Source organism: Balaenoptera physalus, assembly GCF_965194825.1.
Source record: "Balaenoptera physalus genome assembly, chromosome: 1".
Classification (NCBI taxonomy): Eukaryota; Metazoa; Chordata; class Mammalia; order Artiodactyla; family Balaenopteridae; genus Balaenoptera; species Balaenoptera physalus.
The window spans coordinates 160824392-160849368 of NC_138882.1; the positions used below are offsets into that span (position 1 = coordinate 160824392).

The 24977-nt window shown below is 49.3% G+C and overlaps 2 protein-coding genes across 6 annotated transcripts; both read right to left on the reverse strand.

Moving 5' to 3' along the window:
- Window positions 1-151: 151 nt before the first annotated feature.
- CDC20 (cell division cycle 20) lies at window positions 152-10001 on the reverse strand. 4 transcript variants are annotated; one of them, XM_082433881.1, is made up of 11 exons: window positions 9912-10001; window positions 3755-3943; window positions 3494-3642; window positions 3310-3406; window positions 2999-3127; window positions 2702-2898; window positions 2487-2581; window positions 2109-2337; window positions 1822-1947; window positions 777-894; window positions 152-405 (listed from the first exon to the last, which is right to left on the reverse strand). In XM_082433881.1, exons 2-11 carry the CDS (start codon window positions 3933-3935, stop codon window positions 227-229), a joined length of 1500 nt encoding a protein of 499 aa, XP_082290007.1. In that variant the 5' UTR covers window positions 3936-3943; window positions 9912-10001; the 3' UTR covers window positions 152-226. The 4 variants fall into 4 exon arrangements, with proteins under 4 accessions (XP_082290007.1, XP_082290008.1, XP_082290006.1 ...); XM_082433882.1 differs by lacking the exon at window positions 9912-10001 and adding an exon at window positions 4166-5780; XM_082433880.1 differs by lacking the exon at window positions 9912-10001 and adding an exon at window positions 4131-5780.
- Window positions 5788-22944, reverse strand: MPL (MPL proto-oncogene, thrombopoietin receptor; the record flags this gene model as incomplete). 2 transcript variants are annotated; one of them, XM_082434113.1, is made up of 11 exons in its annotated part: window positions 21797-22944; window positions 21279-21457; window positions 20473-20771; window positions 19910-20072; window positions 19527-19653; window positions 14821-15002; window positions 14516-14658; window positions 12368-12527; window positions 12078-12174; window positions 9912-9999; window positions 5788-9697 (listed from the first exon to the last, which is right to left on the reverse strand). In XM_082434113.1, the coding sequence occupies exons 1-11, from the start codon at window positions 22159-22161 to the stop codon at window positions 9410-9412; spliced, it is 2091 nt and encodes a 696-aa protein (XP_082290239.1). In that variant the 5' UTR covers window positions 22162-22944. The 2 variants fall into 2 exon arrangements, with proteins under 2 accessions (XP_082290239.1, XP_082290240.1); XM_082434114.1 differs by lacking the exons at window positions 5788-9697; window positions 12078-12174; window positions 12368-12527 and having other exon boundaries at window positions 9934-9999.
- Between the last annotated feature and the right edge of the window lie 2033 nt (window positions 22945-24977).

A 24977-nucleotide genomic window follows, 5' to 3' on the forward strand; every position in this document is an offset into this window, starting at 1 on the left:
GTGTGAATGGAGGAGGTGGGTACAAAGCCTGCCAGCCTGTCTGCAAACAGGAGGGATGGTCAGGGTGCCCACAGGATGGATGTTTCTAGCTCTCTGATCACAGTAGAGAGGAGCCCCTGGGAAGGCTGCTGGGACAGAGGTCATGCCAGGAGAAGAGGGAGACGTGACTTTATTAGAAAAGTAAAAAAAAAAAAAAAAAGCACAAAAAACTGAGATTAGTTGGTCCTTAACGGATGCCTTGGTGGATGAGGCTGCTTTTGGCTGCACTGGCCTTCTCCCGCTCCCGCCGCCGGGCAGGGTCCAACTCAAAGCAGCGCCACAGCCGCAGGGTCTCATCTGCTGCTGCTGATGCCACTGTAGCCCCATCCGGGCTCATGGTCAGACTAAGGACCCGGGCTGTGTGACCTGGGGCATGAGGAGGGAAAAAGTGAGAGCAGTACAAATGAAGGTAGATACCTATAGCCTTCCAATTTTGAGAGCTTGTTTATATCAGTCTGAGGTAATTAACAATTCACACACTATAAAGTTCATCCTTTTAAAGTGTACAGTTCATTGGTTCCTAGTATATTCACAGAGTTGTGCAACCATCACAACAATAATTCCAGAATTTTTCCATCACTCCATAAAGAAAGTAACTCCTCATTACCCTCTCCCCTCAGCCTCTAGCAACCATTAATCTGTTTTCTCCCTCTGCATTTGCCTCTTCTGGACATTTCATATAAATAGTCATACAATACGTGCCCTTTTGTTTCTGGCTTCTGTCACTTAGCACCTACCTTTCAGCTCAGCCACCTTGGCCATGGTTGGGTACTTCCAAATAACCAGCTGGTTCTGGGCAAAGCCATGGCCTGAGATGAGCTCCTTGTAGTGGGGAGACCAGAGGATGGAGCACACCTGTGGAGAGGGAGTGGCATGGGCATGATGTACGTAGGGCCAACACTACTCAAATCAGAACCAAGTCCACCGTGGTGTTAGCCACCCTACCAGGTGCTACGGACTCAGACTTGAATGACTGTAGTCCTTACAAAAGCCTTTTGAGAGTTATAACTGTTATTCACTTTACAGATCAGGAATCAAGCAGGAGGAAGTTCAGCGAGTTGCCTAAGATCACATGCAAGTTAAGTTAGTAGGAGGCAGAGCCAGAATTTGAACCTGAGCCCAAGGTTAGAATGAAGGCTGCATGTGCTGGGCAGGGGGCTGGCAAGAGAGGAAGCTGCAGTGCTTGCAGGGAGACACACCAGCAAGGGCCTCAAATATCATTCTAAAGCATTTGGACTATATACTGTAGGTGACAGGGAGCCCTTGCAGGGTTTAAAGAGGACAGAAACAGACCACCCAGACCAGTGCAGAGGACAGACTGGAAGAGATATGAAAAGACCAGTGCTGTGAGCCTCCACTGGGGAGAAGGATGAGGCCAAGGGGAGGGGACATGTGTAAATGATATTCTGAGGTAAAACTGAGACGTCTTGGTGACTAGGTGGGGAGGATGAAAGATTCTAGGTTTTTCAGATTTCTGAGTGGTGTCCCTCACAACAACATAGGATGAGGAGGAACACATTTCAGGGAGGCAAGGGGAAGTGACAAGTTTAATTTGGGACATATTAGGGTGGTGCCACCTACAGCACATGGGGTTAGAGACAAGCTCTCTGTGGACTGTTGGAAATGTGGGTCTGGAGCTCATGAGTGAGAGCTGAGTTAGAAGTTTGGAAACCATCAGAGTATAGCATCAGTGAAGCCACTGGAGGGGATGTGGTTGCCCAGGAAGGCTATATAGAATTAAGAACGCATCTGGGAGTGAGAGGCTGGAATAAGGAAGACTACCTGGGAATGGGCATCCACAGCACTCAGACAGGCCCCAGAGCAGACGTTCCAGATACGAATGTGTCGATCACTTGTGCCCCCTCCAGTTGCCAGGACGTTGGGCTGCCAGGGACACCAAGCTACAGCCTAGGTGGGATAAAAAGTTGGGGTCAGCAGGTACTAGAGCTAGACACAGACCTATAGGGCTCACAGATTAACCCAGTCCAATGCCACCATCCCATGTCCCCAGAGGTTCTGAGTGAGAGTCTGCAGAAGCCCAGCCCAGCCCAGCCCAGCCCCACTCTCACCTTGACAGCCCCTTGATGCTGGGTGAATGTCTGCAGAGGAACCCAGCCACCTTCTCCAGGAGCACTAGGCCACACGTTGACCAAGTTATCGTTGCCGCCACTGGCTAAATGTCGTCCATCTGGGGCCCAGCGCAGCCCACACACTTCCTGGCTGTGGCCACTCAATGTGGCCACATGGTGTTCTGCTACCCGAACATCATGGTGGTGGATGTGGCCAGAGCGTGAGCCACTGCAGGAGGGGAGAAGGGAATCAGGTCCTGTAGCAGTGCCAAACGCCACCAGCAGGCCAGAGCTGCTTCAGTTCAGAGGTGTACAATCCGGGGAGAGGGGGCCAAAATCATAGACTGATTTTGTAACAGACTAGCAAAAACCACTAACCTGGACAGGATATAGCTATTCCAACAGAGGGAGCCCACTCGGGCAGAATGACTGGTCATGTTTCGAAGCCGTTTCTGCTGTTGCACATCCCATAGCTACAGAGAGAGAAGACCATGAAGATCAGGACTTGGCATTAACATCCTCCTGCTGGGCAAGACCCCTGGGGGTCTTGTTCTGGGGGAACAATAGAGCTGCAGCACAGGGACAAGTCTCACCTGCACCTCAGCACTGCTGGTGCCCACAGCCAGGTAGTTGCCCTCTTTGATCCAGGCCACAGAAGATATATAGTCCCCAGGCTGCTCCAATTGCAGCAGCTGCAGGATGTCACCAGAGCTAGCACTCCACAAGTACACACTATTGTCCAAAGCCACAGCCAGTACATTCCCAGAGCTCCAATCCACAAGGTTCAGGTCTGCCAGAGGGGGAAGGGAAAAGCATGAGCTTTCTAGTTTGCTTGGTCCCTTTCTCTCCCTTTTTCTCCATCCACTGGACAGGGAGAAGGCTGCACTTACAGTAGTCATTCCGGATTTCAGGGGCGTCCAGGATCCGGTCTGGCAGAGAAGGAATGTAACGGCAGGTCTTCCTGCTGGAGCTGGGCGTGGCCTTCTGGCTATAGAGTACTTTCAGTCTGTTCTGGTAACCTGTGGCAACGGAGTGGGTCTAGACACTGGGAGAACTGACACCTCCCCCTGCCCCTAACCAGGAAGGCCAGATAAGCACCTTCCCTCCCCTCAGTCTTAGGTGGGAAGAGCCATCTCATCTATCCCGAGCCCTGGGGATGGAATGACACCTCCCTCCAAGAGCTGAAAACTTCAGGTCTTACCCTCTGGGGCATTTTGTGGTTTTCCACTGAGCCTAAGGATCTTGGCTTCCTCCACATCAAAACCGTTCAGGTTCAAAGCCCATGCTTTCTGATGTTCCTGGCACATAAGGGTGGTGGTGAGGTGGTGGTATCATCCAGATTACACGGATCGGTTTCCTGCCTTAAGCCCCCCTGGGACACATACCTTCTTGGTGGGCGTCTGACTGTCTTCGGGCTGGTTCTCCTTGCTCAGGAGGAAGCTAGCGACCTCCATCTGGGAAGCACTGCGATGGGGGATATAGCGGTCACCGCCAGGTTTGCTGGGAGTGGTCTGAATCTTGGAGCTGGATTTGCCTGGGGCAGGGAGAGGGAAGCCAGACTGTCACAACAGGCTCCCATGGGAGCAGTCGTGAAGGCTGTTCTCAGCCCTTCCCTCCCTGCCCGCGTCCCGCCGCACCCCACTGACCGGGAGTTCGGCCCGGGGTCCTGCCGGCGCTGTGGGATCGGTTGGCTGCCCGCATAGGCGAGGGGGCCGGCCCCGCGGCTTCCTTCGCCTTGCGCTGCCAGCGCGCAGGGGGTGCATTGGGGATGGGTGTATCCAGCTGCAGCAGCGAGTGCAGGTCACTCTCGAACACGAACTGGGCCATGGGAGTGTCTGGAGGGAGAGGGCTGCCCGCTGAGCCCCGGAGGAAGAAAGGCGACCGTGCTCTGGGACGGCCGACCACACAGGGCCACCCCGGCCGCAGCCCCTCCCAGCCCAGCACCCCCGGCCGCAGCCCCTCCCAGCCCAGCACCCGCGGCCGCGACCTCACCCCGGTTCGCTCGGCCCACCCGCCTCTCACCGTCAGCTCAAAGCAGGCTCGGATCCCAGACCGACCTTAGCGGTGCGGATTTACGCTTCTTAAACTCTCCGCTCCGAGCACTCATTGGCTCCTTCAAAACCCAACTGTCGCAACTGTCGCCCTTGCCCATTGGCCTCCACGGCACAGGGGGCGGGTCTTCCGGGGCAAGTCGCAGATCTCACGGGAGTCCAGCAGTGGAGCGGGATTTGAAGGGTGGGAGAGAGGCAAAGGCAGGTCCTGCCCCACCAGGTGTCGGAAAGCGGGGCTGGGCGGGGCTGGGCGGGGCTGGGCGGGGCGCGTCGCGTCTGGGGGCGGGGCCTGAGCTGCGTGCATTCCCAGGTCGTTTCCATTCATTCCTCAGCCTCCCCGCACCCGCCCTTCACGCTTAACTCTGCTTGTGGATCGTGTTTATGATACAAAGTGCAGGACTCGGCGTAATGACCTAAAGCACTTGAGCCTGTTTAGAGAAGGTTACAGGCAGTGGCCGGCCAGCCGGCCCGCGGGCGGGGAGGCGGGGGCAGGAGTTGATTGAGCAGCTTAGAAGCAGAAAGAAGGCTGGAGCGTCCACTGTTAGCTTAGTGCCTGCGGAAACACTGCTAGGAAGGAAGTAGCTCATTTGTTTGTTTTTAAAAACTGTTTTGTTTGTTGTTGTTTTACAAACAAGGAAAATGAGGCTGAAAGAGGGGTGAATTCCTTATGGTCAAGAAAAAAGATCAGGATTCAGAATTCGGATCTGCCTATCTGGGAGATAAGATTGGACTGCCCTGTGAGGGAAACAGGGGCTCACCCCCATGGGGCTTTAGAGATGTCAGGAATTTTAGAGATCCGCTAGTCTAATCTGCACATGGTGCACCCTCCCCATCCCAGCAACATACCCATATTTTACAGGTGAAGAAACCGCGGCCCAAGAAAGGATTTGCCCGAGGTCCCATGTTGTTAGGGGTCCAGGCCTGACTCCCATTCAATCCGTGCTCTAATAATGACTTCAATGAATTGTATGATATGCTTAGAGGTGAAGCAGCAATAATAAAAATAATCATGGGTACCATTTACTGGCCATCTGCTAACTGCGGTGTTTAAACAGTTTACATACATTACTGAGTTTAATCCTTAATCCCATAAAGCAGATGCTTTATTCCCTTTTTACAAAAAAAGAAACCTGGTCAGGGAAAGGTTTGAAACTTGCCCAAAGGCACACAGGCCATAATAATTAATGGAGCCAAACTATCTAACTAACCTCAGCAATCTAACCATATGCTACACTGCCCCAGAGAGAGGCTAGAAAAAAATCGCGTTTTCAGTCTTTAGCCTAAGATCAATTCTGATGATGACAGAGAAAATTTGGGGGCCCTTAACCCAAATGATAGTTATTATTTTTAATTTTGAAGCATTCATGCTGTCTCTTTCCAATTACTTTGGAAAACAAGGAGTTAGTTAGATGTCCTGGGGTTGGAAATGGGGAGTCCCTTAACCCCAGAGGACATAGAAAGGTCAGGCTGGTCAGGGCCTTAAATGTTAAGCTAAGGAATTTGGACTTTATCTGCCAGGCATTGTGGAGTCAGTGAGAGTTTCCGTGCAGGTAAGGGCCAAACAAAACATTTCTGAGGGCAGAACATAGCCAGCAATTTGCAGCTTCTGGTGTAAGGGTCACTGTAGAGGAAAAGAACAACAGGGTAAATGAGAGTACAACTTCAGGAAATCTGAACATTTAAAAATAAAGGAATGAAAGAAGCCAGTGGAGATTATAACTGACATGGACCTTGAAGTTGGAGGGATTCTAATATGATACAAAATGGTCAAATAGAGTGATGACAGAAAAGGTCAGAGTTGGCTATTGGGAAACAAATCTTCAGTGACCTTGGAGAGAAAGGGATCAGGCGAGGCAGTGCTTGGGTTCCGTTTGGAAGGGGTTGCAGAAAGAAGGGTGGGGAGAATGTGGAGGCAGCAAGCATGGGCTACTTGTATAAGAAATTTGGGAATGAAAAAGAGGGCAGTGCATGGGAGCTGGAGGGAATGCCAGCATCAAGATGCCTATGCATCTTTGAAGGTGAAGAGCCAGAGGAGATGGAAGAGGGTAGAACAAGCACCTTGCCCAGGAAGAAAGGGGATAGAAAACACAGGGAGCTTTTTCAGTCTAGGGGAGAAAGATCAATTCCTCTTAGGCTGGAGGGAAGGAGAACAAGGCTTTAGAGATAGATAATTAGAGGCTGAGGAGCTGCTTAGATTGGGGAACTCCCACCGGAAGGACCTGAATGTAGGGAAGCAGAGGGCATGGAGGGAATAAAATATAGGTGATATTCAGGGGGTGGAACAGCCCAGTTGGGATAAAAATAAAGATAATCCTGTAGGGACTACCCTGCTGGCTCGGTGGTTAAGAATCCGCCTGCCAACGCAGGGGACACGGGTTCGAGCCCTGGTCCGGGAAGATCCCACATGCCCGCGGAGCAACTAAGCCCGTGTACCACAACTACTGAGCCTGCACTCTAGAGCCCGCGAGCCACAACTACTGAGCCCGCGTGCCACATCTACTGAAGCCCACGCGCCTAGAGCCTGTGCTCCGCAATAAGAAGCCCGTGCACGCACTGCAACGAAGAGTAGCTCCCGCTCACCGCAAATAGAGAAAGCCCGCACACAGCAACGAAGACCCAACGCAGCCAAAAATAAATTTAAAATTAATTAAAAAAAAAGATAACTCTGTAAACACTATTTACTATATGCATGGCATTGTGTTAACACCGTTAATCCTCACACAGGGAAATAGTAGAAGAGAACAAGATCAGTTCTGAAGAGTCAAGCTAAAGATTTAGAGGTAAGGAGTGAGCAAGGAGTGAGATGAACAGGAAGATCAATCTGGAGGCAACATACAGGTTGGATTTAGGGAGAGAGACTGGAGGCAGAGATATTAGGTAGAGGCTGTAGTAATAGCTCAGTGGAGATGGAGAAGAGGAGGCCGAATTTAGTAAGTAAAAGGGGTCAGGACATGATGGCTGAAGCGGTGTAAAGGTGAGAAGTTTAGTGGTTTGGATCTCAATCCTAGTTTTGAGTCCCTAGGAGTAGAGTTGGAGCCTTGAACGTGGCTTGGGGAAGGAATTATGGAAAGTGAGTATACCAGATGTCATCCATTTGTCCCATCCAGGTCCACTCTTCATCCTCTACTCTGCCGTGTGCCCTGTGAGGCTGACTCATATGGCCTGCGTCAATGGATTCCCTTGGGCTCTGGTTTCTGTTTGTATTCCACCAATGGGAGGATGTTATGGGTTAAATTGTGTCTCTCCCCCCCAAAATTTATACGTTGCATACTTAAGCCCCAGTACTTCAGAGTGTGACCTTACTTGGAAATAGGGTCACTCCAGTTATAATTAGTTAAGTTGAGGTCATTTGGTTGGGCCCTAATCCAGTATGACTGGTGTCCTTGTAAAATGGAAAAGTTTGGACACAGACACACACAGGGAGAACACAATGTGAAGATGAAAGCAGAGATGGAGGTGATGCTTCTACAAGCCAAACACTGAAGATTGCCAGGAAACCCCCAGAAGCTAGGGGAGAGGCATGGAACAGATTCTTCCTCACAGCTCTCAGAAGCAACCAACCCTGCTGACACCTTGAATTTCTAGCTTCCAGAACTAAGAGATAAAAAACGTCTGTTGTTTAAGCCACCAAGTTTGCGGTACTTTGTTAGCGCAGATGGAGGAGATCAGGAGATCAGAGAGTGAGGGTTGGGGGAAGGGGAGAGCAGACATGAGCTTTTTGTTCCCCTGGCTCCGTCCCCGCCATATCCCCACAGGTTGGCTGTAGCTCTCTGCCACAGCTCCTGCCAGGCGGCCCTCTCTGTAGCTACTCTCTCCCTGTCTCATAACTACTCTCTCCCGTTACCCCTTGATGCCCAGGGTGGGGTGCGGTGGGTACCAGCTCCCAGCTGTTGTTAGCCCCGGGGTACTGCACTATTCCTTGATGGTTTTCCTAAATCCTGCCTCATCTTTATAAATATGCCCTTTATTAAACTCTCATCCAGATACCCAGATTGAGTGTGTCATCTATTTCTGCCAAGACCCTGACTGACACACTGGGTATATTCGGAGTCAGCAAAAAATACTGTTTGAGAATTTGAATGGGTCAGGGGAATCCATAATCAGAGTGGCCTAAGCACATTTACTGCTGCATATGAATGGCAGAGAGGATGAGAGGCATGGGGTTAAGGCCGCATTGTCCAGAAAGATTTCCTTCATTTAGAAAACATTTATTGAAGGCCTACTACCATGCACCAAGCACTACTCCAGGTGCTGGGGGGTGGGGGTTGGAGGGAAGACAAATAAATCACAGCCCTTGCCCTCAAGGAGCTCACAATCTAGTAACAGAAGACAGACATGTAAACGGTTACTTGCATAAACCATTACAGGTGCTGTTAGAAGTCTGGGCTGCAGATAAGAACTTTGGAATGGTCAGCATATAGGAAAGGCAATGAGAGCGGATGGGATTGGAGACTGTTAAGAATGGACTCTTGAGGGACTGAAGTAATTAAGGAGTGGAAGAGATTCCAGGATAAGATTAGGAAGGAATAATTACCATAGTTTAGACATATCAAACACTTACTATGTCCTAGTTACTGTGCTTTACTTAGATTATCTCACTAAATGCTCTTTACAACTCTATGGGGTTCTGTTATTATCCGTTTTATAGATGAGAAAATTAAGGCTCAAAGGCTTTAAGTTATTTGCTCAAGCCCATACAGCTAGCAAGTGGGAAAGATAGGAATTGAACCCAGCTCTGACTCCAGAGCTTATGCTCTGAACTATTGGTATACTCAGAGAGGCCCGAGCAGAGCCAGGAGAGATGGTGATGTATGCAAGCCATGGAGGAGAGAATTTAAAGGAGAAATGAGCAGCCACCATGACAAATGACAACAGAGAGATCAAATGGATTGAGAATTAACAAAATCTGATTGGATCTTGTGATGAGAAAAATTTGAGGTGAGTTTTGCCTGAGTAGTTTCATTAGCAGAGTAGTAGTAGGGGAATGAATTGAAGTAGTCTGAGGAGTAAATGGGAGTCAGGAAGTGGAGACTCCTTTTCAAGGAGTTTGGCATTAAAGAGGAGACAGAAAGGAGATGAAATTTAGAGGAGCTTAGTCAAATGAGCCTTGTCCTGGATTTATGTCAGCAGCACTACTGAAAGATCAGTGTTATGAAGCCCAGCTAGGAGGGTAGACAACCGGGAAGGACGTGAGGTCTGAGATGGTTGTGTTGTTGGGATGCGGTGGGTAGGGAAGTTCAGAAGGAAGGACTAGAGGGTTTGGATCTGTCCAGGGTACTGGGAGCGAGGGGCCTGCCAGCAGCTGAGTGGTAAGTAGGAATGGTTGGCGATGTGAGTGGTGCAGTAGGACGCTGTCTCAGCCATGCGTGGGCACACAGACAGGGGCATGGTCCCCAGGCAAGAAGGCTGCAATCCTCGGTAGTCCATCTGGGCCTGGGAGGAACATAGGGGCAAGGGAGTCTTCTCTGAGGACCTAGGTAGAATTTCAAGGAGGCTGGGTTCCACTTCCTCACAGGTATCTGAAACTGCAGCCTTGGGCTGGGAGAGATGGGGGAGGGGGTGAAGGGGTCTGGATTAGAGCAGGTCCTGTAGGAGCAGGACCTGGATTGTGTAGAAAGGAGGGTTCGGTTGGCGGTAGGACCCAGGGATGGTATGCTGGTGGGCAAGGGCCTTGGAAAAGTTGTGTGGTAGGGCAAGGATCCAGCTCCACACAGGGCTGGTGGTGGCTGGTGGAGAGCAGGGGTGCACTCACCGGACTCAGGGCTGCAGTATCCCTAAGGTACTGGCCTAGGACCCGGTGCAGGTCTGGAAGTGAGGGCCACAGGGCATGCCTCAGGCTCCTTGAGGAGAAGGAAGAGAAGGAGACTGAGTTGTGGGAGTGAGTTAGGACGGGAGCCCTGAGGGGGGGCTGTGGGGGGAGGCAGTGAGGTGGGGGAGCAAGCTTGGAGAGGTAAGAGTGTAGTCAAGGCAATAAAGTAAGGTAGTGGAGCAAAGGTGAAAAGGAAACCTCTGGTGGCGGAGGGAACTCAATAGTGCGGAGGTTCAAAAAAGGGATTTGAGTGTCCTCAAACACTCCTGCCTCAGGGCCTTTGCACTTCCTGTTCTCTCTGCCTGGAACACTTGATTTGTTCCCTCACTTCATTTAGGTTTCTGCTCAGACGTCATCCTGACAGAGAGGCCTTCCCTGACTGCCCTAAAACAGAACCACCTCCCTTCCCCATCACTCTCTGTCTCCTGCTCTGCTTATTTTTCTTTATAGCAGTTGACTTATTGTGTATTTATTAGATCCTTATATATATCACATATATGAGAATGTAAACTCCATGAGAGCAAAGAGTTTGTCTATTTGCTCATTCCTGTAGCTCCAGGGTGTAGAACAGTGTCTGGCCCATAATAGGTTCTCAAGAAATTAGTTGAATGAATGAATGGAGAGAACCAATGGGGCTTTTATTAAGTTACTGGGGAAGGTGGTCTCTCCAGGAAGAATGTGGATGAAGGTATGTTGGGGGAACCTCCAATTCCTTAGGCTCATATTTCCACATGGAGGGACTTTAGCTGAACGACATTTCAGGCCTCTTCTGTGACCTCACTCATATCTCTCCAGGGAAGGAGGAGTGATGTATCTGGTAAATTGGGGAAAAGGAACTGAGTACGCCTGGTTCAGCAGCACCACCTCCCTCTTCTCTCCCAACTTTTTTGTTGGATCTGGCTACTTGCATAGAGGCTGCATTGCAGTCTGCTCATACATATGAGTGGATTAAAAGCTCAAAGACATGTTCAAGGAGAGATGTGAGCACAGAAGAGGGGCATCTAATCTAGCCTAGGGCCATCTAAAGAGGCCACCTGCAGGAGTTGCCTTCTGAGCTGAGTCTTCAAGAATCGAGAGATGTTACCAACTGAAGGACTGAGGTGGTATGGATTCTGTCCTTTATGTTTATAACTTCCAATGCCATTTCTCCTCAGCCATAGTCTCCCCACATAAACAAATCATTCATTAATAACATTTATTTAAGTGTGTGCTATTTAGCAGGCCCTGTGCTGTAGATTTAAGGATGACCAAGTAAGGCATAGGGAAGACATAGAAAGAAGTGAATGCAGTAAAATGCTTCTGGTACTATGGAAGAAGTCTGTATTGGGGCACAAAGAAAGTAGCCAATAGGGGAAGGTCATGAAAGGTTTCCTAGGAGTCAGGGAAGAAAGTTATTTATAGATAAATGGGTATTAGTCATCCAGGGAGGATATTCCTGGCAGACAGGACATTATGTGCAAGGGCACTGAGAAGTAAAATCTCTTGACTTGTGGAGGAAATCACCAACAGTCTGGCAAGGCTGATGCACAGGGTGGGAGGGTGGAAATCCTGGCAGGGGCCAGATTATGCACAGCCTTCCTTGTCATTCTAGAGTCTGGACTTTATCCTGGGGAGCTAATAATGTGACTTAAGGAGGCGGAGTGACAAGTTCATGTGTGCATTTTTAGAAAGATTATTCTGATGGCTGCGTGAGGCTAGATTGGAGGGAGAAGGGGCTCCGTTTTGGTGAGTCAGGTAGTGCCTGTACGGCTAGAGAAAGAGGGCTATTGTTTGAGCGAGCTTTAGGAGGTGGAATGACCGGACCAGACTGGATAAGGGCGAGGGTGGCGCCTAAGTGTTCCGGCTTGGGTGACAGGGGGACAGTAGCCTTGTTACTGAGATGGAGTCAGAAGGTGGGCCTGTTTGGGGTGTCCCGTATAGTGGGCATGTTAGAGTGTAAGGAGGCAGTGCGACTCCCGGGGAAGACGCGCTGGGAGCAGCTGACGCCACAGGTGTGGATGTGGGATTGTCCGGAGAGCGGGTGACATAGAGTGACGCAGGGATGCTTCTTTAGAGGCCGCTGGCCTCGCCCGGACCACGGCCCCGTCTCCCGCCTGACCCGAGCGGTACCTGTAGTGCGCAGGAAACTGCCACCTCAGCAGCAGCAGGCCCAGGAGGGCGCTGACGCCCAGCACCAGGAGCAGAGCGGTCACCAAGAAGATCCAGGCTAACGGACAAAAGCAGTCAGATCTCGGGGGGCCGCGCCTGGCCGGAGCCCCGCCCCCAGGTCCGCCAGGCCCCACCCCTCGCCGCCCCGGGGCGCCGGGTAAGTCCGCTCAGCCGCGGCCCCGCCCCTCGCTGAGCCGGCGCCCCTCCGCTCGCGCAGCCGCTGACCGCCTTCGCTCTGGCTCGGCCCTCACCCGTCTCGGAGGTGGTTTCCACCCTCACTGGGTCGGACCAGGCGCTCCAGGGCCCATGGAAGGTGGGGCCGTGGAGCCTGGCGCGCAGCTGTACACGGTAGCGGGAGCGCGGGCGCAGCTCCAAGGTCTCTCCCTGGGCCCCGAGAGGCGGCTCCAGCACCTGCGCAGAGGAGAAGCGAGCGGGTGGTCAGGCTCCGGGTCCGGGTGGGCCGGCGTCGGGGCCTCTAGAACTCGGCATCTGTTTGACCGAAATCCTACCGCATTGAGTCCCCGGGGATTTCCCCCAGAGAGCCTCGCTGGCCGAAAACGCTCATCCCAGCGGAAGCTGGCTGGAGAGAACACCAGGACAGAGAGCCTCGCCCTGCCTGCGGCCTCGCCCTGCCTGGTGCGGTACACCCCCGACACACAGACTCATGTACACAGAGTACTAATCCTGACACATATACATACGATAAACCGACAGAGATCTGGTACACACACAGTGACCAGGCACGCACCAGACCAGGTCGGGCGATGGAAACCCCGGCACGCTCAGATACTCGGAGCCACGTGGACCAGGCCACAAATAACATCCTCTGAGTAGAGGGTGCCAGCACTGTGCTAGGTGCTGGGGGTACGAGGAGAGATTCCAAGCACAGGGAACAAGAATCGTGTGCACAAGCAGGGAGACATTATTAACTTGATCAGTTAGCAAACATTTATGAACTGCTTATGATATGCCACGCATTGGCATAGGCTAGGCACTGGGGAAAAAGATAAATGAAACATGGTCTCACATGTCTTAAGGGTAAGACACCCACACAAGTAAATAGTTACAAGAAATAATTAGTGCAATAATAATGATATAAGTAAGGTACCACGGGAGCACCAAGAAGAGTGTAATGCTGCCTGAGTTGCTTGATTGGAGCTTACAGAGTGTTCTGTGTACTAAGAGCATGCATGCGCCGGCTGGATGGTCAAAGGTGAGGTTAAGCCAGTGGTAGTAGGGACATGAGACCTATTAGTACAATAAACTCAACTAATTTGTTGATAAATAGAGGGAAGGGAAAAGGGAGAAGAGTCAAAGATAATTCCAGGCTCGGGTAACTGGGTAAGTGTCGGTGCCACTGTCAGAGACAAGGAACAGGAGAGGTAAGTCTGAGGAAGAAATGCTGTATGGTTCTATTTTATTAGTTCAACAACAGTCAGAAATTATGAGTGGTAATGTCAGAGTAGTGGTTTCCTTGGAGGGTGTGCGTATGTGACCTGTGGGCATGAGACACTTCTGGGGTGCTAGAAATAATCTCTGTCTTGACCTGGGTAATGGTTACATGGCTGTATACACATGTACAAATTAATCAGTGGTATATTTAAGATTTGTGTTACTTTATGTAACTTATACCTCAGTAAAAAAGTAAAGTAAGTTTGGGGAAGAAGATGAGTTCAGTTTTGGATATACTGAGTCTGAAATGCCCTGGAGGCTTTTAGATAGAGCTGTCTGGTAAGAAGTTGTATATACATGTGGTGAATGAGAATAAAAGTAAAGAAAGAAACTAATATTTAATGTATATTGAGCGCCTTCTATCTGCCAGGCAGTATGCTAAATATTTATATATTTAATTTTTACTGTAACTCTGGAAAGTACATAGCTTTATCCCCATTTCACCGATGGGGAAACTGAGACTTCAAAAATTTAAGTAATTCACCTATGGTATAGAAGTTCCTTTCCATATGGGTGTTGGAATGATAAGTTTGGGATGGTTAATGTATAGTCATTGAAACCACAGAGTTGAAGCACTCACTTAGGGAGAACATATATATTTATTTAGAGGAGAAAGGAGTCTAGGATGGGACTGTTGGAAGCACAACTTATTAAGGAAGCGTGGAAAGGAGGAGGCAGGAAAGAGTGAGGAGGTTCAGTCAGAGAGGTGGTACGAGAATCAGGAGAGACTGATATCCCAAAAGCAAAGGAAGGAGAAAATTTTTAATAGGAGCAGTCAGCAGTGTCAGATGCCAAAGAGAGATTAAGACACCAGTTGAATCAGATAAAACATAGATAAACAAGCTCAGACATGAATACACAGACACCTTCACTCCTGATAACAGATACAGTGAAACTCAGGGATACCCTGATTATGAGGTCTGGGGGCATTTGTTCCTTGACTGTACCTTCCAGTCCTGATGGCCTTCTCCTGTGTATCGGAGCTGATAGCAGGTCTCTTGTGCTGCCCAGGGTGATGGATGCTGCCATTCCAGTTCCAGCTGCCCGCTGGAGACCTCCCTCCAGTGTAAGTTTGGAGTGGGGATGAGCACTACAGGGACGTCAGCAGGGACTGGCCTAAGCCCTTCTGTGCATGAGACATCATGTCACCAGGGCCACGGGTCAGAAGTATCAGAGTTGGTGATCCTGGGCATGGGGTCAGACACGGTAGAGGTAGGAACTATGTGGGAGGAGAAGGGGAGAAAGTTCTTACCAGCCTGATGGATCCAGAAAGGGGAGCCCAGGTAGCTGTGAATGGCACCCTGGGCTGTGGTCACCTCCACAAGGATGTGAATAACACTGTCATTTCGTGACTTGAAGTGGCAGCGAGAGAACTGGGAGGGCTGTGATCCTGGATTTTTCTCCTCCTCTTTACACTTCTCCCAGACGGGGTCCCTACGAATCAGTCCCATAGAGTCATTGTATCAGGCCTGCCTCAGAGACTAATTCTGACATCCCCCATCCCACAGGGGACTGGATTATAATCTAACTTGTTCTTTGGATGGGTCTCCAGGGCTTTCTCTCCCGTGTCATAATGTTTTGTTTTCTGAGGTTTGTTTTGGTGTCCAGCCTCTTCTTAAGAAAAGAGCTAGATGAGATAGGAAAATAGCATGGGCTATAGAGTTCAGGTCTTGGCTTATTGGTGTATAACTCTGGGCAAATTATTTGATTTAGCTCTGCCTCAGTTTCCTCATTTGTGAAATGGGTTAATAATGCCTACTTTGAATGGTATTATTTCAGAGATTAAAGAGCTTTCATCTTTCTGGAGGAAAACATGTTTTTAACCTGTTCTCATTAGGCGGCCCTCTTAGTCACCTCTAAACGTTATTTTACTAATAGATTATTATGACAGCCTCCTAACTGGCTTTTCTGCCTCCATTTCTGCCACTCCCTTCAATTTACTCTCCACACAGCAACCAGATCCTAAATGTTGATCTGATAATGTCCAGAATATATGACAAATCTGTCCATTTATTTTGATCTTTACCCCTGCTGCATTAGATGAAACCATTATCTGTTGCCTGGATTAAGGCAAATTTCTAACTGGTGATCCTGCTTCCACTCTTACTTCTTTTTAATTGCACAAGGAAACATCTTTTTGAAATGTAAATCATATCATGTCACTTTTTTGCTTAAAATCCTTCAGTGGCTCCCCATCCCCCTTGGAATAAAATCCAAACTCCTTACCAGAGCCTATAGGACTCCATACGGTTGAGTTCCTCCCTACCTCCCCATTCTCATCTCCTACAATTCTCACACCAGTTTACCACCCTTCATGCACACAGACCTTCTCTTTGTGCAGCAGATATACCAGATGAACTGTCTTTGCAGCTCACCTTGCCCTGGGTTGCCCTGCCTCTAGATCTCACGTGACTCACTTCTTCTTGCCACTTGGGTCTCAGCTCACCTGTCACCTCCTTGGCAAGGCTTTCTCTGACCACTCAGTTGAAATTAGCACCTCTCCCCTACCCTCCCACTTAGTCTCTATCATATAACCTTATTCCTTTATTTCTTTACTTGTTTCTCACCCCCTCTTCCCTTCTCCCAACTAAAATGTAAGCCCCAACAATGCCGGAAGCTTTTCTGTTTTGTCACTGTATCCCCAGTGCCTGGTACATAGTCACCTTCAATAATTGTTTATTGAACAAATAAATCCTGTCTCCTTCCTGATTATAACCCCTAAATGACTAGCTATTACTAAAATTATTTATCATTTTATATATTTTTATGTTTACTAATTTATTCAACAAATAATTGATACTACGTGCCAGGCACTGTAATAGGCCCTATGACTACATAGAGGAATAATTTTCAAGGACCTGTCATTTCAATGGGAAAGGTAGAAAAACAAACAGATGGTATTTTTCTGTGATGTGCACGGGCTGGCTTGGGAATATCAAGGAGGATCATCTAACCCAGATGGGGAGGGTCAGAGGATAGTTCCCATGCAAGGCAGTGCTTAGACTGAGTCCTGGACTATAAATAGGACAGGCAGAGGGGACAAACAGACATCCCAGGCACATGCTTGTACACAGATAAGAGATATGGTACTCTGGGGGAAATTCTAAGTGGTGCAGAATGCTTTTAGCATGGAGGGTCTGGTGGGGAGTGGTAAATGTGAGCAGACCAAGGTCATGGATGGCCTTACTGCCTTTCTGAGGAGCTTAAACTTAATCTTGCAGTAATGATGGAGACATTTAAAGATTTTAAACAGGAATTGTCATCATTAGCTTTGTACTTTAGGAAAGTCACTCTAACTGCGGTTTGTAAGAGAGGATTTGTGAGGGTGGACCAGAAGCAGAGAATTTATTAGGACAATGTTATGTATTTTACATGCAAAGTTACGAGGATCTGAAAGTAGGGTTGTGGTAGTTGGGGTAGAGGGAAATCGATGGATTCAAGGGATACTGTAGAGGTAGAAATGACAAGCGTTTCTGATTGGATATGGAGGGTGTAGAAACGGCAGAAGTTCAGGGTGGAAAACTGAGCTGATAGCAGGATGGACCAGAAGAGGAGGAGCAGGTTTTGGCAGGGAATATGTGAATTCGGTTTTGCCACCTTTTAATCCATTCATGGCCCCTCCATACTATGGAAATCTGTGCAGTTATTAAAAAGAATGAGTTACATCTTTTTGTAATGATCTCCAAGACATATTTTTAAGTAAAAAAGTAAGTTACTGGGGCTTCCCTGATGGCGCAGTGGTTGAGAATCTGCCTGCTAATACAGGGGACAAGGGTTCGAGCCCTGGTCTGGGAAGATCCCACGTGCCGCGGAGCAACTAGGCCCGTGAGCCACAACTGCTGAGCCTGCGCGTCTGGAGCCTGTGCTCCGCAACAGGAGAGGCCGCGATAGTGAGAGTCCCGCGCACCGCGATGAAGAGTGGCCCCCGCTTGCCGCAACTAGAGAAAGCCCTCGCACAGAAACGAAGACCCAACACAGCCAAAAATAAAATAAAAATAATTATAAAAAAAACAAAAAAAGTAAGTTATTAAATCATACATATAATGCGATCCAATTTATATTGAAAACTGAATATTGTGTATAGACATATGTAAATGCATATAAAAACTGGAAGAATACATTAAAACTGTTAATAGTGGGGTTTTTTTCATTATTCATTCATTCAACAATTTTTTTTCACTGAGCATCTACTGTGTTCCAGGCACCGTGTTAGTTGAGAACATATTGGTGAGTAAAAGCAGACACTGACTTTGCCCTCATGGATCATGTATAGTCAAGATCAGCCTTTCTCAACTGGAGCTCTGAGACAGAATTTTGTTATCAATCAAATAACCATGGGACTTCCCTGATGGCGCAGTGGTTAAGAATCTGCCTGCCAATGCAGTGGACACGTGTTCGATCCCTGGTCCAGGAAGATCACACATGCAGTGGAGTAACTAAGCCCGTGCGCCACAACTACTGAGCCTGAGCTCTAGAGCCCATGAGCCACAACTACTGAGCCCACGTACCACAACTACTGAAGCCCTCGCGCCTAGAGCCCATGCTCTGCAACAAGAGAAGCCACCGCAATGAGACGCCCTCGTACTGCAACAAAGAGTAGCCCCCGCTCACCGCAACTAGAGAAAGCCTGCGCGCAGCAACGAAGACCCAATGCAGCCAAAAAAAAAAAAAATTATGTGAGGTACAAATGTAAAATTGTAACTATGATAAGTATTCAAGAAGGAGAGGTACATGGTACAACAAGGATGTATAATAGTGCCATTGGACCTAAGGAGGAAGGTCAGGGGAGGGCTCCCTGAGGAGGTGACATTTGAGTTGAGATCTGAAGGATAAAGGTTAAGTAAAGATAGGAGAGTTGGGTAAACAGCATGTGCAAAGATCCAGAGGCAGGAGGGATCATGGCAGGTAGGGGGGAACCAAAATAGGCCAGTACTGGAGCACAGAGCACAAAAGGCAGCATAGTATAATATGAAACTGAAGGCATTGATAGGGGCTGAGCCTTTTAGAACTTTATATGGTCGCAGTAGTGTTCTTTTCTTTGTCCTAAGATCAATGGAAGCTATGGATCTTGGAAGAGTTTTAAGCAGAGGATGTTGTATTTATTTTTTCACTTTTATTTATTTATTTTTAAAGATTTTTTTTGATGTGGACCGTTTTTAAAGTCTGTATTGAATTTGTTACAATACTGCTTCTGTTTTATGTTTTGTTTTTTTTTGGCCGCGAGACATGTGGGATCTTAGCTCCCCAACCAGGGATCGAACCTGCGTCCCCTACATTGGAAGGCGAAGTGTTAACCACTGGACCGCCAGGGAAGTCCCTATTTTTTGCACTTTTAAAAACTCACTCCAGCTCCTGTGTGGAGAATGTTTTGGAGGATCCAAGACGTGATCAGTTAATAAGTCTTCTCAATAGCCTAGGTGAGAGATGATGATGGCTTGTCCTAGGATGATGGCAGTGAAGAACAAAAGTGGACAGATTCTAGAGATGTTTAATAGGAAAAATCAGTAAGACTTGGTTATATACTCGATATGAAGGAAGTGACAGATCAGTGAGGTGTTTGATGGAAATTCTTGAAGGCCAGGTGAAGTTTTGATTGGATCTGATAGATAGTGAAAAGCTGCAGTACACAGTTGAGTAGGGAAAGGCCATGCAAAGTTTGAGTTTAACAAAAGTCAGTCTGTCAGCAGCATGGGGGGTAAATCAGAGGTAGATGAGAATGTAGGCTGTTGGAATGGTCCAGGTGACATGATTAAAGCTGCATGAAACCAAGGCATTCCCAGCGAGTATGAAGAGAGGTTGAAAAGATACAATACCCATTGGAGGATGAGAGCATGGAGGCTGTTTGGTTCGGCGGACAAGGGAGGAGAGTGAAGAGGACCAAGACAATCTCTCCCTTCTTTCTGCAAGGTTGTGTTTCTCTCCCATGACATCAAGCTCAATCAGCAGTTTACTTCTCACCTGTTTCTGGGGCAGCACCATGCCCTGCTGTGGTAGAAGAAGCCTTGGGAGCTAGCATGGTCCTGTTGCTGCCACTGACAGGTAACATTCTTCAGGTCCAAGGTAAAGCATTGCAGTCCAATTTCCACTGGGGTCAGAGAAGGAAGTCCCATCAGAGCCTACGTGCTCCTGCTCTATAGGGTATCCAGATCATCTTTACACACATAACTTGGAACATTTACTCCTATTCTTTCTTCTCTCCCTGAACATAGTTCATTCTGTCCAGTGGCAAGTTTGAGGTCATCAGGAAGGACCATGGTTCCCAGAGCTTCCATATCCAGCCCAGGCCTCTCTAGAGATCTTTTCTATCTCCTCCCCATCTCCCCATTCCTTTGTTGACTCACCTGCATCCCCAGGCAGGTCCACGGTCACAGGGAGGGACCAAGATCCCCAGGAGCCACGGAGGGAGACCCCATCAGGTTGGCTGCGTAGCTGGAGCCAGTAGGAGTTACCAGGCTGGAGCCCTGAGATGAGGCAGCTTCCACCCTTCACCGTCAGAGATGGACCCTTGGGAGAAGAATGCCAGCCTCAGAATCTAGGTCTGCCTCTCAGCCAAGAGAGCCTCCACCTCTTATATTTGAAGCCCCACAACATGCCTGTGGAGAGACACTCAGTTCTTCACTGGATAGATATGCACACAGACTGGGAGCCAGGTCAGTGGGTTTCAGGTGGAGTTCAGGGATTTTTAGGGAAATCCCCATTAACTTGGAGGCCTGAAGCTCTCAGTTTTGTTGGCATGAATGACCCAAAGTGGGAGATCCCTAAATAGACATGGCTCCTAATCAGAGCCTATACTAACTCTCTAAGGACCAACCCCATCTGGAATCCCCAAAGTATGGCCTATCCTTTCTTGGGGGCAAAACTGTGGGTAGGAGATAGGAGGTGGAGCAGAAGAAGGCCGGGATACTTCTCTAGTTGTGGAGGTCTGCTCCGGTACATCCTGTTGGGGCATCATGGGCTGAGCACATGCAGACTGGTCCAGAGCCGGGGCTAGGTTTGGTCTCCGCAGAGCTGGGCAGCAGGTTTCTGTGGACAGCAGCAGTTTGACTGTGGGACCAGTGGAGTTCCTTGGATCCTTAGGGCCGTAGCAGAGTTCATGCCTCAGAAATTCACTGATTTCGGGAGCTGGGGCCTCCCAGCTGATCTGAAGTTCCCCTGGCTGGCTCCCTCCCATGGCCTTGATGAGGCTGGGGGGAGCTGGCAGGCCTGAGGGTGAGACAGGGCACATCAGAACTCTTTGGGGGCCACAGTCTACAGTTCAACCCATGGACTGTGGAGAGGGGATACTGGAGGCTGGATTGAGGGCAGCCCCTGGGGCAGGGCAGGGAGGGTCCTCATCCTGTTCTCCTGTCCTCGGAAGAACAGTGACCTCACTGCAGGTGTGTCAGGCTCAGTGCTCCTCAAGGGCAGGGACCTCCCTTCATCTGTGCACCCTTGTCACCTAGCACAGTGCCTGGCACATGGTAGGTATTCTGTAACTGACGAGTGAGTGAGTCGATGATTAGGTTAATGATGGGAAAGTCAGGGTGTCTCTGGTGTGAAATGAAGTCTAGCTCTGGATGCTGAGGCTAAGAGGCTCTTGAGGTGCCTCTGGGGGTCTGGTAGTGGGGGGACATCCACATCGTCTTGAAAGAGCACAGCTCAGTCTAATTCTAGGAGCTGGCCTGAGGGCAGCAAACAGGGGGGCCAGGATGACCGGAGGATGGTCCGTACCCACACTATCCACAGAGAGCACCCGCTGGGTCAGATTCTGGTTCAGAAACACGTTCTTCACCCAGACGTGCAGTTGAGAGAAGAGGCGAACTTCATCCTGGGCTGGAAACTGGCACACGTACCGGGTTCCAAAGGGCAGCACACGCTGGGAACTCAGGGGGCAGGCACGGGGCTTCTCCCTGTGGGCACAGGAGAAGTCCATCCTACCTACACGGCCACCTGTTCAGCCCTGAGGACCCGGGTCTGGGCCCAAACCCAACTTCTATTCCCAATACTGCCATTTTTCTTCTCAGTGCCTGGGTGGGATTAGGGGTTACGTAGGGGTGTGAGCTGGGTATATCCAAAGCACATCTGTTCATTAGGTGGCTACTTAGGGCATGTACTTGAAGTAGTCCTCTGATAGGGCCAAAGGCAGGGAAGCTACTGGAATGGGGCTCAGCTGTGGTACGTACAGGACAGATACAGGGGAGTGGTATATACATGATACATATATATGATATATATGATGCAGCACATACCCTTGGTAGGCATACAGCAGCTGATATATTTCACTGGGCGCTGCTTCTTCCTCATCCCAGAAGCAAGTGAGGTCCTCAAATGTTCGGGAGAAACAGTTCAGGGCCTCTGAGTCCGAGGCCAGCAAGGAGGCATCTAAGGAATAGCTGGTGAGTTGGGCTCTGGGTTCTCCCTGGTATGTTTGTGGGCAAGAGTCGGGGACCAATGGGAGCCTCCTATTTTGCACATCCCCCTCCCAGGGCTCCCTCTTCCTGGGTATAGGTGATCTCCACCCTCCACATACCTCACCTTGGCTGGTGACTTGTGCCAGGTTTTGGGGGGCCGGGAGGAGGCAGGAGATGACCACCAAGAGGGCCCAGGAGGGCATCTTCTCCGGCACTGTGTGCCTGCCTTAGCCCATCCTCCCTGCAGGAAGCCGGGCCCCAATCCCCTCCCGGGCCAGCCCCTCAGGTTCCTGTCAGATACAGCCCCACGTCCTGTCCCTGTCCCTGCCCCTGTGGGGCCCATCCAGACCACACTGGGGCCGGGGGCCAGGGGAGGGGGCGTGGGAGTGGGCAGGAGGGTAGGAGGAATTTGAAAGAGAGGATACAGGCCTTTTGGTGGGAGGGAGATGGGGGGGTTACATTTTTTTGACCATGTACCAAAAGCAGAATAAGCCTCTATGTGTGTCCATGTTCACTGCTGTAGAAGGGCGTATTATGAGCATGGAGAGCAACATTTACTGAGTGCTACTTACAATGCTGCCATGTGTTAAGCACTTTATATCTACTGACTCAGCTAATCCTCATAATAGTCTTATTCTTTCCATTAGAGTGATGAGGAAACTGAGATGCACATAAATTAAAGATTTGCCTAAGATGACACACCTCCTAAGAGGTCAAACTCAGGACATCAAGCTTTAGAACCCAAGTGCTTAACAACGATACCAGTGCCGCTGGAAGGTGTAATTTGCCAAGAAATGACTGTCTGCCTTGCAACTGTGACAAAATGGTGGCTATTTCCACTTGTATAGGTTCTGTCACTTTGTGCACAAATAAACACATTCTCCTTGGAGCTAGACAACACCCTCCATTGTGGGGACCCTCCACAGCTGTCTTTCATCCTTTGCTACTCAAAGTGTGGTCCATGGATCGGCGGCAACAGCATTCCCTGGGCGGCAACAGCATTCCCTGGGCGTGTCTTACAAATGCAGACTCTTGGGCCCCGCCCCAGCCCTTCTGAAACAGAATCTGCACTCTCTCCAAATTCCCAGATGATGCGAATACATATGAAAGTTTGAGAAGCTCTGGTCTTCAGTGCTTTTATCTGGTTGGCTCAGAATCAAGGGATGGTTGGTCTCAGTCCTCCAGCTTGAGCTCATCTTCACATTAGCAGCGGAAGAGTGGGTGTGATCCCTTCTCTGTAGCCCAGGCCCCCTCCTGGGACTGCTCTGACTGTGGTAGCTTTTAGGCCGACTCTCAGGAGCTTTGACTCTTGCAGGGCATGGGGCCAGTGTAGACCATACTAACTCCCACATTTAGCCCCTCTGGGGCTTCAGCTGGGGCTCCCCTTCCTGGCTCTACAGAGTTAGTGTCCTCAATATCACTTTTCTCTCTTCCTCCTGAATTAATGTTACTAACAGAGAATTTTGGGAAGGGGTAGGAGGAGGGACACGGAAACCTACAGCTCCCCTGTGAAGTCTTAGCTTCTCTCGCACCATTTCTCTGCAAGAAGTCCCCGAGGCTAGGTTTGTCCTGATTCCTGTTCAGTTCTCAAGTTCCAAGGACCAGCTTCCTTTGCCCAATGGGGGTGACTTTGGATGCCTCTCCCAGACCCCAATCAAGGGCCACCCAACCTCTGCCGGGTCAAGTGAGAGGGGAAACAACTCTAATGTTCATGCAGTCCCGTGGCTTTGATGCTGTGTATGTGCTGATGGCTTCAAAATATCTCTAGCTGCAACTCCCCCTCCTGGGGTCCAGATTTGGATCACCAACTGCCTACTTGGCATCTCTGCTTATGTGTCTAATGGGCATCTTATACTTACGATGGCCAAAATAAAACTCTTGATTCTGGTTCCCACCCCTAAACCTGTCTTGTTTCCTCTAGTCTTACCCACACTGTAAGTGGCACCACCATCTATCTACTCAGTTGATCAAACCAAAAACCTCAGTGCTCCTTGATTCCTGTCTTCCTCTTACCCTACATTCAATTCATTAGCAAGTCCTGCCAGATAGTCTTTCAAAATGCACCCTGAACCTGAACCACCTCCAATGCTACCATCCTAGTCCGTCCAAGTCTGGATCACTGAGTAACTTCCTAACTAACTCCACTCTTAACCCCTCCAGCAGATCCTCCACAGAACTGGAGTGAAATGTTTAAAATGCAAATCAGATTTCTTCACTCCCCTGCTTAAAACCCCTAACGGTTTCCTACTGCACTTAGAATAAAATCCAAACACCTCCTAGAGGCTCACAAGGTCCTGCCTGATCCGGCCCCTGCCTACTTAGATCCCATCTCCACCAGCCACAATAACCTCATTGTGTCTCTCATCTTAATCCTTATCATGCTCAACCTTTCTGCAGCGCTTGATACTCTCCTCCTTCCTTGTGTTCTGCAATGTGTTACCTTCTCCCGGTTTCCTCCTACTTCTGTAATGTTCCCTCCCAGTTTCTTTCTCTCTTTGCTCTTTCTCTTAAATGTTGGTGTTCCCCAGATGTCCTTGTTTCCCCCTTCATATTCCCCGAGTGGTCTCATGGCTTCAATTCCATCTATATACTAGTAACTCTCAAGGTTTTATCACTCTTTTGAACTTCAAGTTCTCACTTACTTATTAGACATCTTGAGTTGTTGCTCCATGGGCACTTCAAGCTCACCGTGTCCCAAACAGAGCTATTCCTACCTCCCACGCTTCCTATCGGATCTTCCCTTCCTATGTTTGCATCTCACCATAGGCGACCTGGGCGTGTAAGCTTGGAACCTGAACGTTATCCTCAAATTTTCATTCTCCCTCCACTCCTGCATCCAGGTCTTACCAAGTCCTATGACCTTTACAGGGAGGCAGCATAATAGTGTTTAGGGGTGCAGAGCCCACAAGACAAGGGGCTTGTTTACTACCATCAGAGAGTTGAGCTGGGGCCTTTCTGCTTCTGCGTGGAAGGACGACCAACTACCTGTCCCTGTCATTTTGCCACTTTTTTCTGCTTC